This window comes from Oreochromis niloticus, linkage group LG5 (assembly GCF_001858045.2).
Source record: "Oreochromis niloticus isolate F11D_XX linkage group LG5, O_niloticus_UMD_NMBU, whole genome shotgun sequence".
Classification (NCBI taxonomy): domain Eukaryota; kingdom Metazoa; phylum Chordata; class Actinopteri; order Cichliformes; family Cichlidae; genus Oreochromis; species Oreochromis niloticus.
The window spans coordinates 951,840-969,783 of NC_031970.2; the positions used below are offsets into that span (position 1 = coordinate 951,840).

The 17,944-nt window shown below is 42.5% G+C and overlaps 1 protein-coding gene across 3 annotated transcripts in view; it reads left to right on the forward strand.

Annotated features, from left to right (window-relative positions):
- LOC102079927 (butyrophilin-like protein 2) overlaps positions 1-10,543 on the forward strand; it is a 29,384-nt gene extending 18,841 nt beyond the window's left edge. For 2 of the 3 annotated variants that reach the window (XM_025907032.1, XM_025907033.1), the window contains exon 6: positions 7,198-10,543. In XM_025907032.1, the coding sequence (XP_025762817.1) occupies positions 7,198-7,247 (50 nt within the window). In that variant the 3' untranslated portion in view covers positions 7,248-10,543. The remainder of the gene's footprint in view (positions 1-7,197) is intronic. The other variant, XM_019355916.2, reaches the window with a different exon arrangement.
- The last annotated feature ends 7,401 nt before the right edge of the window (positions 10,544-17,944 follow it).

Genomic DNA, 17,944 nt, shown 5'->3' on the forward strand with positions numbered 1-17,944 from the left:
CAGCGTTTCTCTGTGAAAACAGCTGATTCAGATCAATGAGAGGAGGATGAAGGAGAAGCAGCATGTTTCTGATAGAAGGATCACTGCTGTGCTACAAACTGCTGGAAGCAGAAGAAGTCACAGCAGTCGACAACATGAAGTTACAGAGAAACTGTCAAAGGACAGAAGGACGAGAAACATTTGTCCAGTGTCAGCATCAGATGTGGGACAGATACAGGAACCTCATACAGCACTCACAGAAGATGACTCTACTCATTGCATATGTAATAAAGTGTACAGACAAATGGAAACATGAGAGGAAATGAAAGTAACTTTGAAGGCAGCAGTGACGTGTTTGCTCTCAGAGACGTATCATGTTAATAAGAGACTGGGGGAGGACCAGGAGAGAGGACAGGCTGATTATTGTACACTGGGACAGTTTAAGCTCAGCTTTTACAGCCCATGTAGCAGACTGTCATCAGAACCAGTGGATGAAACCAGTGCAGTGAAAATAATGTGGTGTGGGGATTTTAATGGTCACAGCGAGCAGAGCAATCAGTGAAGAATGAATGAAGTTAAAGAAGCTGTACAGGAGTAGATATTAGAGCTGGGACAGAGTCAGCAGCTCTTGTCAGATAGACTGTCAGGTGTTTGTTGATGGCAGGAAGTCATAGACACTTCTGCAGGAAGTGACCTCACTCCTGATGAGACAGAGCTGAGTGTAGAGGAGTGATGCAGAGGGGAGATGAAGTGGTGTTTCAGTGCTGCTGACTGGAGGACATTCAGATTTGTTAGTGAGCAGGAAATGTACAAACTGATGTGAGTGTTGATGACTGAAGTTGTTCTGTTTGTAACGCTGTTTTAGAAGCAGCAAAGCAGGCAGAGAAGAAGAAAGGAGGGAAGGTCACAAACAAAGAGTGTGATAAACATCTGTGGTGGTCTGTAGCTCGGCTGTAGGGGAGGGTGGAGCAGTGACAGTGGAGGCTGCTGAAGTCACAGCAGTGAAAGAACAGATATAGTTCAGATAATATTAATGAAGAAAACACAGTTAAGAAAACTCAGGAGTTACAGTGAGTAGAAACGCACATGATTTATTAAATATACTGTTTACAAAGAAAATCACCACATCCAAACTATCAGCACCAGGAAAAGGTCAGGTTTGTTATATCAGGATAAATCATTTCTGAAGACATTTTATTAGAATCATATCACAGAGTTTGGGAGGGTGGGAAACTTCCACAGAGCTGGAAGGAAGCAGTGATTGTACCAACATGAAACCAGGAAATGGCAGACCGATGGCTTTAACATCCAACATCTGCAACATAATGGAGACGATGATAAACAACAGATTAACTATAATGAAAATATAACATACATGTGTAAATATCAGAGTGGGTTTAGGACAGTACGATGGATCCAGCTTCATGTTTAAAACATAAAATAATAAAAAATTGGAGATGAAATCAAAATCAGATCTTATTAACAAGAGTTGGAAGGACAGAACAATTGAAGTTTGTTAGTGTGTGGTTTGAAAGGATGTCAGAAGAAAGAGAAAACAGCTGAGTATAAATCTGTCAGTCAGACAGTGTTGGTACCAACAGTACAGCCATGGATACTCCTGATGCTGCAGGTTTGATGTTATTGGAAAAAAGAACAAGGACTTTAAACTCACAAACAGTACAAACACTGATCACACAGTTATGTTCAAATCTGTACAGATGCATCAAAGAACACAGCCAATCAAAACACAGCATTCATTGTTAAAGTAGGAAAAGGATCAACAATGGTATCAGTGTACACATGATTGAAGACATGAGAACACTACGATGACTGATGTCTTCACACTCGGGTTCATCTTTAGTCAGTTTACAGCACAGGTGTTCAGACAGGTGGAAAAGCATTGGGTGGAAGAAAAGAGAGGATGATGGTCTAGAAAATTCAAATGAAAAGAGGAGCTCATATTAGGACTCAGAATTGGTAATGGTAAATGGCCTGTATTGTATAGCGCTTTACTAGTCCCTAAGGACCCCAAAGCGCTTTACATATCCAGTCATCCACACATTCACACACTGGTGATGGCAAGCTACTTTGTAGCCACAGCCACCCTGGGGCGCACTGACAGAGGCAAGGCTGCCGGACACTGGCGCCACTGGGCCCTCTGACCACCACCAGTAGTAGACCGTCACCAGTACACTTCACCAGTAGGCAACAGGTGAAGTGTCTTGCCCAAGGACACAACGACCGAGACTGTCGGAGCCGGGGCTCAAACCGGCAACCTTCCAATTATAAGGCGAACTGCCAACTCTTGAGCCACGATGCTGGTTGTAGCTGCTGCTCTACACACTGCCATGTCCTCACAATCGAATTGGACTCACTGGTTTAAACAGAACAGTATTAATAACAGGAAGAGATGCAGGGAAATGAGAGAACTGTGGAGAAGATGAACTGTCTGAAATATTAAGGAGACTGATTCTAAACCTCTGAAACATGGACGTTAAACTGGATGTTATTTATAATCTGAACAAAAGTCAACAAGTCAAAGACATCAGGACATGTTCCATTTTCTAACACACTGGTTGAGCTTAAACTTCAAACCCTGAGAGACGCTTTTCCTGGATGTTGTGGGTGAGACAACCTTCTGATTTAGCTGCTTTCACCTGTGTCAGCAGGTCGCTGAGCTCTCTCAGCTTCACAGGATCTTTGACCTTTACAAGTTTGTGAGTCTGTCAGAGAGAGATCTGTAAATGATCTCTGGAGAGCCAAAACACTCCAAACAGTCCCAGACTTTCTCTGATCCAACTTCAGGATGACTGACCTGTGCCGTCTTCATTCTTCTCACATGTGGTGCTGAGTCCTGTTTCAGCCACTTAGGATGGAGTTTCAGTTCACTGATTCTTTCTGAACGGACGATTTCTGTTCTCAGTCAAACTTTGTGAGACATTAATGAGATCCCCTCATGCCAAATGTAATATCAGCCATGTGAGCACTTCCATCCAGTGGCTGTTGAGTAACGTCATGACTGGAAGACTGTTCCTTTATGCTGTGTGGTGGGTGAGGTGCTGAGTGCAGATAAATCAGTCTTTGGTTCTTGAGGTGGTCCTGACCTTGAAATGCTCTCATTCATTCCTCAGTATGAACAGGTAGTTTCTACAGGTGTGGTGCTAAAGCTTCATCTGGGTGGAGTCACAGGTGTTAGCTGGTGAACAGCTGACTCTGTAGGCTCTATATCTGGTGCTGCTCTCTCTGCTGGTTGTAGCTGCTGCTCTACACACTGCTGTGTCCTCTCAGATTCCTCCTCAAACATGGTTTTCTGTTCTGGTTAAACTCCTCTGATGCAGCTTCAAGGACTCTGGCTTCACCCACAGCTGCTGCTCCTCCTGTTCATACTGGGAGGTGTTCAGTTTGACCTCTATGTGAGCCTTTCCAATCACCGTCATCATCTCTGACTCCATTTTAGCATAATTATCTGATCCACAAGCTGCCTCCACGTTAATACGATGATCCACTACATGGTGTTGAGTTCACTGACCTGTTCTCGAGAGCGGACAGCTGTGTTATTTCTTTGTGTCGTCCGTCTCTCGATGCTGCTGTGAGCCGAGCGTCAGCAGCAGCAGAGATGATGAGAAGCTCTGAAGTGAAGATTTCTCTCCTTGAATGTCTCTGCTCGTCATGAAGGAGAGTTTTTACTGTTCTGTCCTTGTTGTGTGTCTCTTTGTCCACTTTGACAGACAGCTGACAGCTTCAACAAACATCAGACAGAGAAGTAAAGTTCACGGCTTTTACTTCATCCTCGGTCCAATGATCGACTTTGTTTGTAAAACTAAAAATGGACACAAAATGTTTTTACATTGACTTATAAACATATGTTTTTATCCTGAGCACAGAATCAAAATAAGCAACATGATGATGATAAGTTACTACATGCACAGTAAAAGTAATAACAGCAGCTCATAGTGTAACAAAGGTCTGTGATAAAGACTGAATGAACTTATAACACTCATTATGTCATTAAGACTCATAAAAAATAAATGTTTAAAAAGCATTAAAGCAGAAGAACAGGAAGTCCTGCAGACCGACACACTGCTAACTTCCTGTTACCTTTATTCCACTTAAGCTGGGCAAACACTGTGCGATATTTTCAGTCGCGTTATTCAGCTTCTGCTCAAACTGTACGATTGACTCGCAGGGGTTAGAAGTTCATAGGTCATGATGCAGGGTCTCACACTATACGGCCCGATGCTCTGATGCGACCTGAGTGCTCAAACTGTGCGTCCATAACATGAAGGTTACAAAATCTGTCCCTCGCTCTCCCTCTCTGTCTTTCACTCACACAGACACGCACACACCACCATCAACTTTGCTAAATTGCTAATGAAAAACATTGATCAGGCAGCTGTGATTGAGCAGCAATGTAAATCCAACTATTTTCACGGTTGTTGTGGTCGCGATAATTTTGTGAGGCCACATCGAAAAGGCTCGGGTGAGCTTGTCAAAGTTCAACAAGTTGTGCCTCCATTGGTTGTGTCCAGATCACACGCTGCACAACCGTGCTACTCCGTCTTTTTCACCAACATTTATGTGTTTGTGCGTGCGCAGTGTGAGCGGCTGCAGTGACCCTCACGACGGCCGACAGGATTTCAAACAGGTTTGATTTTCTTACGACCAAACCATTGATGATCGGGAGCTGGTTGTGAGGTGTTAATCGCTTCTCGTTACCCCACGTATACTACACGATGCACGACACACGATTAAGGCGAAACTCAGGCTGATCACCAAAACAGTCGCACGACTGAAAAATCGGCTCAAAATGAGCCAAAAATCGCACTGTGTATGCCCAGCATTATTCAGTCTGATGTTCTCTGATCTGTTTCTCTTGTTTAGTGTCTTAAATGCTGCCAGTGCCTCTCTTTGCTTTAACCAACCTTTCTCTTTATTTCTGAGCTTTTTAAGGACTTTAACTGATGCATCAACCTTTGAAAATGGAAAGAAATCAGTCAGATTCATGGCTGCATCAAAGTGTCACATATAGTTCTCCCACATCAGCTGGATTATATCTATGGCAGCAAACAGCAGCTGATCCACAAATCTTTGTCTGTGTTAATAAAGTTGGATCAGTTCAAATAGTTTGTTGCTCTGCACTTGAAAGCAGCATGTAGTTTACTAGCTGAGCTCACACAACATCAGTGTTTCAGTGAATTAAAATGGAGATGCTAATCAGGGTTAGCATATTAGCCTGCTAGCAGTGTTAGCACATGAGCAATGTTGTAGCTGTATAAGTTACTAAGTTTGTTCATGTGGAGAATCTAACAGATCTAAGCAGGTGTAGCTCCCAGTGAAGCAGCAGCATTCAGCCTGTGAGAGTCAACACAATGACCAGGAACTGAATAAGCAGTTATAGATGTAAATACATCTGTTTCATTATCATCTGGAGACCCAAAAAGTCGAATGTACAGAGCTAAAATCATGTGTTTGATTTTTGGCTTTTACAAACAAGCCATTACTACCACACTTACTGGCCACTTCATTAGGTCCACCTTGTTAGTAATGGGCTGGAGCCCTTTTTCCTTCAGAGCTGCTTCATTCTTTGTAGTATAGTTTTAACAAGGAGACATTTTCACCATGTTAACATGATAGTGTTACACAGTTACTGCACACGTGTCATCTCCACATCCATGATGCAAATATCCACTTCCACCACAGCCAAAGCTGCTCTATTGGATCCAGACTTGGTGGATTTGAATCCAGTGAAGTGATTTTCATGTTTGAAGAACTGCTTTGAGATGATGTCAGATTTGCTTCTCCTGCTAGAAACATCCACACCAACCAGGTGTTTCCACACAGAGAGCTGCTGCTCACTGGACAGCTTCTCTTCTTTGGACCATTGTCAGTAAACCCTGGAGGAGGCTGTGGTCAAATCCCAGCACATCAGAACAACCGAGCCCTGTTCACAGTCATTTAAATGAGCTTTCTTACAAGGATCCATGTGCAAGTGACAGGAAACTGCAACAGGTTTACAAGCTGTGTTACAAAATGAATGTCACAGAGCAAACTTAGATATAACACTATAAGTCTTTCCTCTTTGTTTCCTTAGTGCAGCTTTAATGATCTCTGGTTACTGTGGGCCCATTAAAAAGTGTGGACGTGTCATTTCCACAGAATATTTTACAGACAGTAAGATAGAAGCATAACTTCATAAATATAGTGTTTTAAATGCACATGCTGCAGCTCACAGTGATGCTGCTGTGTGACAGGGTTGTGTTGTTCACACTGTCATACTTGGTTGTCTTGGCGACAGACTTTCTGGTATCTTTTCATAATAACTTGTACCTGTGGGTCACATGATCAGGGCTCGTCACTAAAAGAAGAAAGAAACATTCAATTCAATCTGTTTACTCAGTTTGATTCTTTTAGTACTTTAGTTTCTTTCACTAATCTGATGCTGCGACTACAGACAGAATCATTTTGTCCTCTTTAATGGTTTTGTAGATTCCCAGTAGCTCGACAGAAAGGCTGCTTTTAGTGCTCCACATAATATGAAGCCAGTAAGCAGCTGTGTGGATAGTATATGGTTCAGACTGGGACTGTGATTAGATAGGACGGCAGAGTGCTTTCATTAAAATGACATCATCTGAGTGGGAAATACTAAAGTGACTCAGATTTGTAACAGGAAGTGTGGACTGTGATGTCATCAGACAGACAGAAACAGTCATTCAGTAATAAAGTGATTTAATATTCAACAACAGAAAAATAACATCAAACATGTTTGTTTCATTCAATGTTACAGCTTCAGCTCATTAAGGCTAAAGTTCACTTTTTAAACTGTAAACTTAATAATACCAAACTGAAAGTAATATTTAGAATCAACACATGTTTGTATATAAAGTGAACCCAGCAGGAGAAGCTGAACACATCCACAGCTGTGAGGGACACTGGTGCTGTGACTGATTAAATACATCAAACACATCTGTGGACTCAAGCTGTCAATATTATTTGTCATATTTGAAACAGCTTAAAAACAGTGCTGTGTTAAAGCTGTGCTGTGATGTCTGATTATATTTAAGGGCCAATCATGTACTTGTGTATTTGTAACTAAGCAACGACGTGGGCGGAGCTTCAGCTCTGAACTATCAGGAAACATTTTAGAGCATCAGCTGATAAAAACACTGTGAGACAGGAAGGATTTGAAGTCTTCTACGCTCTTTATTCTTGCTTGTGCAGAGTTTGTGGGCTGCAAAGCGACCGTCAACAACAACTGCTTCCTCTGCTGACAGGAAATGACATCATCCCACCTGAGGCTTTGATTACAACAATAAAAGAACTAAACTGCTGAGTAGAGAAAAGATGGGTTTACTAAAACAGAGTATCAGATGTCAGGTCAGTTAATGTCTTCATTTAATCCAGTAACAAACCAAAGGTTCCAGATTTGAGCTTTTTGAAGTCCTGTTATTAAGTCTGTTCATCATTTTCATTTCATTTGATAACTTCTACCAATAACAACCAATTATTTTCAAGCTGAGAGATTTAGTGTGAAAAACAGAAGCAGGAAATGATGCTGTGCAGTATATTTGTGGAAAACAATGATGAGGCTAAAATCAAAATCACACACAGGTAAAAATAAACACAACATTTGTGTGTAAATATACGAGGTGGAACATTTATTTGATGCTTTAGCTGCTACTTGTGATACTAAATGTTTGCAGTTGTGCTTCATGGTTACTGAACGTAAAACAACACAAACACTGCTGATTGTTGGTTTGTGTGTTATTTGTGTTGTATTCAGGTGACTATAGAAAGACTAATAACACAAATATTATGGATGAACACATTTCCTGGGCTGTGTCAGGTTTTCCATACAAACACTTCATGTTTGGTAGTTGCAGGTTCAACATGGTGCATGGATATATCCAGCGTCCCTCTTCTGCACGTTTCCTGTTCCTCAGTCTCAGCCTTCCTCTCTATCTTTGTCCTGTAGACTCCTCAGCCTGAGCTGTCCCTGTCACCCACTCATTTCCATCCTTTCTATTCTGCTCACTTGTTCAAATCTTCTACTCGGCCACCTCCAGGTCGCCTCCTGTCTTTGTGTCATGTCTCCATCATCACAGCCTCACTAGGCTGTAAAGCTTCATAGTGACTTTAGCTGCTGTCCTCCTGTCACAGATCACACCTGATACATGTGTGCACCCACTCCATCCTGCCTGTACTGTCACTTCACCTCTGTTGGACTTTGCTGCTTTGTATGGAGGACTTCATGTATTTAAACTGATCTACCATCACCACCTCGACTCCTTCATCTTCACTGTCGTATCTGCAGCTTCTTCACACACATGTATTCTGTCTTTCCTTCCTCTTCTCTTCAGAGCATACCTCCACCTCTCCAGGCTCTCCTCCACCCACCTGCTTCCTGCTCTCACTACAGATCACAATGTCCTCAGCAAACAGAGCTGCTGAGACTCCTGCCTGAGCTCATCTGCCAGCCTGTCCATCAGCACTGCTAACAAGAAGGGGCTTAGAGTGGATTTCTGATGTAATCCCAGCCCCAGCAGGAACCCATCTTTCCCTGCTACTGCAAACCTTCCCACTGTCTCTCTGTCCTCATACATGTACTGCACCAACCATTGTTTGCATGCACACAGAAACAGTGCAGCTCCTCCTGACCTTCTCTGTACATCTGAAGTGCTTGTTCTTGTCATGAAGCCATCCTGCTGCTCACACGTCACTCTTCCACCTTCTCAACACACTCTTTACATGTCAGTACATTTACACCTCTATCTGTCATCACACTAACCTGCTGTAAATCCTTTCAGCTGGAGCTTCTTTGTAGACACTTCCCTACACTGCAGCCTGATTACAATGCAGACAGTCGGCTACAGTGTGGCTGGATTTCCTTTCTTAGCGTCCTTTGCTATAAAATACCAGGATGTTAGGCTGAGGCTGAGTCGCTCCATAATATGAGCCGCGGCCCGGAAAGTCCAAAGATGGAATATTGTTTGTTGTTCTGGAAATTTCCCATGAAATAACCCAGCACTTAAAATGACTGACGCTGTACTTAAATGTACTTACAGTCTAATTATTTTATTCTTTCTGTACAAACCTACTTGTTACACAAACTTACAGGTAACTACAGGCTACTTGTGCCTTATTTGCAGGTCGTGTTATAAAGTGTTACTGAAACAGCTGCTGACCAAAGTGATGCACATTTAAATGAGTCAAAGTCCTGAAATAATTCAACAGATTAAAACCAAAACATAAAATGAGAAACCATGAGTGAAACAAACAGGATGGTGGTGCTGATCATTGTTGCCTCACAGCAACAAGTTCCTGAGGTCATTTCCACCACCTGAGTGGGGCCTTTCCCCCGACACTCCTCTCTGTGTGCTGTGAGTGTCTCTCTGTGTTAGCTGGGATAAGGAGAAGAGGAAGAGGATGGAGGCTGTTGAAGGTCTCTAATGTTGCGTTTTGTTCCACAGTTTAGGAGCAGCTGCAAAGCCCTGATCTCCTCTGTGTTTGAACCTGATCTGGAGACAGTGAGAACCAATAACTGAGGGCAAAATAAGGACACTGAAACTAAAAGCATCTACAGGGACGACTTTATGTTAAAAACACCAAACCATGAAGCACTGGTGCAGCTGACTCACACAGACTCTCCTCCACACTGTCCTCAGTTATAAAGTGCTTTACAAACCCAAACATTATGACTAACAGCTGGATTTTCCTGTTTCAGTGCAGCGAACTAACAATGAGCCAACAAGGCCTCACGTAACATCAGTCAGTGAGAGTTTCACTGTTTCAGCAGCTCTGTTCACTCACACTTATTAATATTAATGCTCATTACAAATGTTACAGCAGCTGATCCACAAATCTTTGTCTGTGTTAATAAAGTTGGATCAGTTCAAATAGTTTGTTGCTCTGCACTTGAAAGCAGCAGTTTTTCTAATGCACCACCTTCATGTTTCCTTCATATTTGAATCCCCCTGTAGATACTGACAGGTAACCATGTCACACAGAGCTCAAGCCTTTGAATCCAGCTGTGATTGTTGATTTTCTATTGAATGGACTTTTTCAAATCCAGCTGTAGGCCTGTGTTTGTGAGCTCATTAACAGCTGTTTATTTAGAGATACGTGGTCCTCACAGGACAGCCACTACAAACATATGATTTTATAGAATATGATGCATTACTGCAGATTCAACACAATAGAAAGGATTTGAAATGAGCTCAGCCTTAAACATGTGCAGCAGTAATATTGATCCATAGACACTGATGGGAACATTTTTCTGCACAATAAGTACTTTGACTTTTCAGACTTTATGTCCAATTTGCCAGTACTGCAGTTTTGTGTGTAGTGAGGTGTTTTCATGGTGTTTTATTGGTGCTTTTACTAAAGGAAGGCTTCTATCAAATTCTTCCAAATGTTGTCAAACTGAGCTGTGTGATGAAGTGAGTGTGACAGAAACACTCAGACTGTGTTTCTCTGCTTCATCAAGTCAAATCTGGTCCTCAGAGACTGAATAAAGTCCTGTCCCACTAACAGCAGCTCCAACAGTCTGTTCACTGCTTTCTTCCTGTCAGTCTTCATCTTTCTGCTGCGTCTCCTCTTCACACTGACCACTTTCTATCTAACAGTGAGCTCCCAGTGAAGCAGCAGCATTCAGCCTGTTAGAGTCAACACAAATGTCTCCATCCAAGCTCATGTTGTGCTTTGTTGTCCTCTCAGTCCCCCAGGTGGAGGTGGATTCAGGGGTGGAGTCTGTCCAGCTGCCCTTAAACACCACACTTCACCTGCCTGAAGACGCTAAAGTGGAGTGGAAAGTCTATGACACAAAGCTCCACGTGTATGAGAACGGCTCTGACCAGCCTGAAGAACAGCACCAGGTTTACAGAGACCGAACGAAGATGAATGAAGACCTGCTGAAAACTGGAGACCTCAGTCTGACCCTGAAATACCCCACAGATGGAGACAACAGGACCTACACCTGCACCGTCTACAGCAGGGAGGGAAACATCCTGCTGAAGAAACAAGTGAAGCTGAAAGTCAGAGGTCAGTGCTGTAGACACAGGTCAAAGGTCAGAGGTCATGTAGGAGTTTATTCTCTAAAAGCTTTTAGTTTGAATCTATTTTCAGTTCATTCAAATAAAATAAATTCTTTGATGTTTTGATCTAAAAGCCAAAAATGTCAGGCGGAGCAACTGTGTGTTTAAATGAACAGACTAAGAAGACCATTAAAAATGATCCTAACTTCAAAATAAAAGCCTCTGGCATGATTTGAGTTTGGATCAAATCAATAGTTTTGTTAGTTTAGTCCAAATCAATGTAAATGTATAAATATCAATAGTTTTAAAGCTGCTGAGATCATTCAAACACTTTGATCCAGTCATTTGGATGTTGTCACATGTCAGGGTGGAGCAGCCATAAATATGAGGCTTTTATTGTGAAAATGCTGAGTGTGATGATCCAGAGGAGCCCATGGGGTGTTTGTGGCTGGATGCAAAGGTTTGTAGCTCTCCTTGTAAAGAGAAACAGCTTGAAGCTACAGAGGAGCGTCTGCAGAAGAAGACAGGGGAAAGAGGAAGAAGCTGAGGCCGCTGGAGAAAAGACAGGAAAAGAAAATCAGCTTTATTTGTTGGAGGCCGTTTGTTCATCACACTGAAATATTCCCACTTTAGAGACATGAAACAAAGTGAAGTGTGGATTGATGTTTGTCTCAATGATTTGGGCCCTGGAATCATTTCTTCATCTCCCACTTTAAGACATATTAATGTCAGCCTCACATGTCCCACAGTGGACAGATTTCTATTTCTAGATGATATTTGGAGGATTTTCATGTGTTTCTCTGCTGTCACAGCTCTTTGTGATATTTGAGTGCAGCTGTAATGTTTGTGTGGTTAAAGCCACCAGACTCCACTGACAAAAACTCTCATTTTAGCCGGAGAACACGGGGCTGCTGTGGGACTTTGTGTTTGCAAAGATTTCTATTGGAGGCATTTTTGCCTTTATTATATAGGTGCAGAGAGTAGACAGGAAAGTGGGGAGAGAGTGAGGGACACACAGGCACCTGTAGTAAGCCCCGCCTTCAGTCCACCTGCTCAGCCAGGTGAGCTATAGCGCTGCTTTAACATGTTAGTGTGATTGAGAGTGAATGAAAGTGAGTGATGGAGGCAGCAGGAAACTAACAGGCTGTTTGTTCTGAGAGGTCACATGACTGTTTTTCTCAGCAGAGTCTGATGGATTTGATGAGACCATGAGAGCGGCTTCAGTTCCTCATCAGAAAGAGTCTGACAGAAGCTCCTCCCTCTATACCCCAGTAGACTTCTATTAGACTGCTCCAGATTCCTGAGAGTTCACACAGAAAACTTTACAAACAGCCAAAGAAAAACTATTGAAAAGGCTTCAAGATGACAAAGAGCTCTTTCACAGCACATATGAGCCATTAAGAAGTGCACATTTGTGTTTTCCATAGTCCATCATCCAATAATATCACAGGACAAACTGTGAGGTAAAAAGCCTTCAGCTCTTTGTGAATGAAGCAAAAAGACTTTGGTCCTGAGAGATGGTTCAAAACACAATTCAGACCTACCAAAGTATTATTGGTGCCAAACACATGAAGCCTTCAACTTTGTATTTGTCCAGTCAGTGTGGCAATAGAAGTCACTGTGAGGATTTTCAATGTGCTATCAAAGAGCATCCAAACAATCAGGTGAGAATGAAGAGAATTAGTGTGGATGGACAGAAAATCCATATCCAGTGTGATTTAGGAGCCGTTCATATATAATGAGTGAAATGAAAGAAGAGCACAGACAGTAAGAACATGAGTGAGCAGACATTTTGGAGCTGCTGATCCACACAGGGCTGGATGGAAGGAGTGGGAGTCCATGATGGCTCAAAGTCTCTGATCCTAACTGTTCCTGAGCCTCTCCCCCTGCCTCCTCTTTGGATCTTCTCCTCCTCTTCTTCCTTATCTGCCTCCTCCACCACTGCTCTCTCCTCCCTCATCTCCTCCTCAGCTGAACTGAAGTCAGGGCTGTAACATGAGCAAACGTGCAGAAATGACTGAGTCAGCATGTTGTTGAAGTGAGTTGAGTGATTGTGAGCAGATTAGATGTGCGAGCCTCCCCTGTAGAGAAAAGCAAATCTTCTCCAGAGTTTCCCACCTCATGTTTTCCTGTGTCACAGCTGATTGTCAAATCCTGGCTGTCACTAAATGAGTGGTCCAAAGGTGGAAGGAGGAGCACAGTTAGATTGTTCACCTCCTAACCTGTGAAATCAATCAGCTGAATGAAAAACACTGTGATCCTATGAGCTGCTATCAGGGCTGCTCCATTCTCAGGATTCTCATCTGGATGATTGAAGCAGATTATTGATGAAGTCAGCAAACAGCTTTCAAAATGGCTCTTTTTCCAGGGGAACTCCCTGAAATGTAAATCTCATGGAAATGAAGAAGAAGTCCAAAGGCGTGGTTAGGCCCAGACTTGTGGCTGTTTTCAATGTAAAGCCCATGTTGCAGGCAGCTGCTGCTCCTTACTGGCCCACAGTCTCCACTGTGGGGAGTCTGACCATCTTCATCAGCTGCTACATGTTGCTTCCATCTCTCTCCTCCCTGGATGTGTCTTCTCTCCGTCTCTTTCATTCTTTCCTGTGGGATAGTTGCCCACTCTCTCTCTCTGACTGTGATGCCATCTCTCTCTCTGACTTCTTCTCTCACAAAATAACACGTAGCACATTTTGAATTCTGCTGCTTCAGAGGAAATGTCACAGTTGGAGATATTCAGGCTAACTTATCCACAAGTCCAGTGTTTCACAATAAAAGCCTGGTTAAAGCCTTGTTACTCTGCTGTGGACACGGACAGCTGGAGACTCCACGGCTGACGAGTCCTTCCTGTTAGACATCTTTGAAGTCCGTTTGAAATCCGCCCGGTAACAAAAACGGAAAAGCGGATGTCCGCACAGCCCCTCGCGCTTACCGTCTGATGACATTTACGTCACTGTGACCCACGCGGACCCTCAGAAAGGAAGCGTTTGTGTCCACTGACATGTTAGAGTGCTTTTAATTTGAAATGCACACAGGAAATGATGTTTCCATAAAGAGTGTAGTGCAGTAAGTTTAAGAGAGCAGGGCCAAAACAGACTGATGGATTATTGTGACATCACTGTTTGATTCTTCTATCAAATTGAAGAAGAAGAAAAGTTCTCTTCAGCAGGTGAGGTCAAAGGTTAAAGGTCAGTGAGTGGAAGAGAAAACACACAGTTCATGTGAATGAAGTAAAGGCCTTCCTCATTGTGATGACCTTTGACCTGCTGCAGGGCTCTAGACTAACTTTTTGACATGGGCGCACCGGTACGCCTAACTTTAAAAAGTTAGGCGTACCCGCACAAAAGTTAGGCGCACTCAAATTTTTCAACCGCATCGCTTAACACCGCAGTTTTACATGTGCACCTTCTTTGGGGGGGAAGTCCATATAAACAATATTCATTTCTAAATTATTAACTAACAAACTTGTGCTTAAAGTGCTTTGTCAATATTGTAGAAAATGTTAAACTTAATCATCATCTTGGCTCCTCTGACGACCTGTTTGCTGCTGCCTGCTGCTGAAAGGCAGTGGGGAGAGGGGACACTTGGGCAGTGCATTTATTGCAGCATATAATGTGTTTTCTGGATACACTGCTGTTTTTTCAGCATTCAAAGATTGATGGCACCGTGTCAGAGCTGGCTATGAATTTCAGACGGATCAGGCCTTAACTTAACACAAAAGTTATCAATAGTTCTTTTCATCTTTTCTTATTACCCACAGCTACATCCACTTCTGTCGGGCCTAGGCTGCTCACTAGGGCTGGGTATCATCACTGATTTCTATAATCCATTCGATTCCGGTTCTCAAAGTCCTGATTCGATTCAATTTAGCCTCAGACAGTCAGAAATATTATAATTCTGATCATTTATCAGTATTGATACATGTGAGACTTCATCAGAATTGTGAACATCACAGCAGATGCCTTTGTGTGAAAGTAACTGAGAATAAAACACAAAAACATGAAGGAGATTTTCCTGGTCTGGCGTTTTATAGCAGATAACCTTAAAAATATTCTGCAATATTCTGCAATTCTGCATAATTTTAAGAAGTTTAAATTTCTTCAGTATTGAACAGCAGAAATTAGGCTTTCTTGTCCGAGGTCATTTAAGTAAAAAAAGAAAAGAAAAAGACAGCGGCCGACAGCGCTGTAAACAACGGTAGACTGGTGGGTAATAAGCGAATGAATGATGCAGAAAACAGAGATTTGAGACGGGAAACTGTTCTTGAAGTACAGAGAGGGAGAGAGGGAGCTGTGCATGAAGTGTGATTTTTATCGTGGTGGAAGCAAAACAGCAAAACTCAGAGGGAATTCATGACGACATTGATCAAATGTGAAGCGTAGTTTGCTTCTTCTTTTGCAGCTAAGAATTTTGGTTGGAGAGACAAAACCTGCAGCTCAGAATCAGCGCAAAAAAGACGGAAACACAGAGCGGACCCGACGCATCAGAATCACTAAGCTCCGACAGCGTGTCCGTGTTCGGGCCGTGGGGTGAGAAAGCCGAGAAAGACAAAGCTGATTCTGATGCGTCAGGTCCACTCTGTGTTTACGTCTTTGTGTGGAATCCGTTAATGAATTGATATCGCTTTATTCAAAAAAAACCTCTCTCTTCCACCTGCACTTTCAACTGGACCACGGCCAATCAGAGAGGTCCCGCCCCTGACTATCTCTGATTGGTTTAGTCCACGATAGGGGCATAATGTGTGTCTGTTGTTGACCACATGGAGAGTTGCAGAGATTTTTTTTTTTTTTTTTTGTTACCCGAAAATATTTGGTCGCAAATATTTTTGTTTAGTCGCACCACTGAAAAATTTGGTCGCATTTGCGACCAAACTGGTCGCACTCTAGAGCCCTGTGCTGCCTGTTATTTTCACTCATTAACGTGTGAAAGCAGCAGCTAGCAGCAGCTTTTAAGGTGGACTGTTTTCTTGCATGTTACTTACGGTGACGTTGTGAAGCAATGAAACATTTTTCCAGTGTCAGCATCAGATGTAGGACAGATACAGGGACCTCATACAGCACTTACAGGGGACAAGATGTCTCTACTCATTGCAAATGTCATAAATTGTACAGACGAATGGAAACATGAGAGAAAATGAAGGTAACTGTGAAGGCAGCAGAGATGTGTTTGTTCTCAGAGACGTATCATGTTAATAAGAGACTCAGGGAGGACCAGGAGAGAGGACAGGCTGATTATTGTACACTGGAACAGTTTAAGCTAAGCTGGTCTCAGGCTGACTGTCAGGTGTTTGTTGATTAGTGATGTGCGAATCATGAACGAATTGTTCAGTACTCGAGAAATACTTTACTGACTCATGAATCATGATTGACAATCCCGATTGACTCATTTACTGACTCATCCTTGTTACTGTTAGCAAACTCATTTCATTAGTAGAAATTTATCTAGCTTATAATTAAAATTGTGGAAAAAAACTACAGCCAGTTTCTTAACATAAACATTTCTGCTCTGGACTGGAAGAAAAAACCCTGAGTAGAAGCTCATATCAAGACAATAGCTCCTCGGTTCACAGTAGCATCGCTCTGATAACATGCTAACAGCACATTTGGGTTACTCACCCCCTCCCTTCCTGAGAGCTAATGTCCGGTGCAGAATCGTAGCATGAACGAATCACTCAGTTCCTCCGTAGCCGCCCTCATTCAGGACTAAGGACTCACCCCCTCCCTCCTGGCTCACAGCTTCTTCTTCTTCTTCTTGGTTGGTAACCAACGTTAAGTTTCATACGCTACATACGACTCACTCACCCCTCCCTCCTGGAGCTCAGCTGCTGAAACTCAGAGCGTGTTACCGTGAAAGAGTCGCTCCTTCACCTGAGATGAAGTCTGATAGTCTGACTGACGCTGTATAACATTCAGTCTACACTTTGTTTTGCAAAGATAATAAGCAGACTAAAGGAAAAAATATATGACCTCAGTTCCACCACTATTAAAAAAATACAGTGTCTGACTCGCATTCTGCTGCTGCAATAATGTAAGTAAAATAATCAGAAATTTGCTATTTCACTAAATTATTTAGATAAGAAAATATATATTTGACACATTTGAGGAAAATACTAATAAAATAAATGTTCCCTTTAGAAATCTTAATTTTCTGCTCTATAATTTTCAATCACTCATCTTAGCAGTAGGATTTACATGTACATTTTTTGCACTCTCTGGGCGACTGACTCAGTGACTCAAATGACTCAAAAAACCTGATTCATTTTGGTGAGTGACTCATTCAAACTCGACTCAGTAAAAAGAATTGAATTTACCATCACTATTGTTGATGGCAGGAAGTCACAGACACTCGTGCAGGAAGTGACCTCACTCCTGTAATGATGAGACAGAGCTGAGTGTAGAGGAGTGATGCAGGGGGGTGATCACGTGGTGTTTCAGTGCTGCTGACTGGAGGACGTTCAGATCTGTTACTGAGCAGGAAATGTACAAACTGATGTGAGTGTTGATGACTGAAGTTGTTCTGTTTGTAACGCTGTTTTAGAAGCAGCAAAGCAGGCAGAGAAGAAGAAAGGAGGGAAGGTCACACACAAAGAGTGTGATAAACATCTGTGGTGGTCTGTAGCTCGGCTGTAGGGGAGGGTGGAGCAGTGACAGTGGAGGCTGCTGAAGTCACAGCAGTGAAAGAACAGATATAGTTCAGATAATATTAGTGAAGAAAACACAGTTAAGAAAACTCAGGAGTTACAGTGAGTAGAAACGCACATGATTTATTAAATATACTGTTTACAAAGAAAATCACCACATCCAAACTATCAGCACCAGGAAAAGATCAGGTTTGTTAAATCAGAATAAATCATCTCTGAAGACATTTTATTAGAATCATATCACAGAGTTTGGGAGGGTGGGAAACTTCCACAGAGCTGGAAGGAAGCAGTGATTGTAC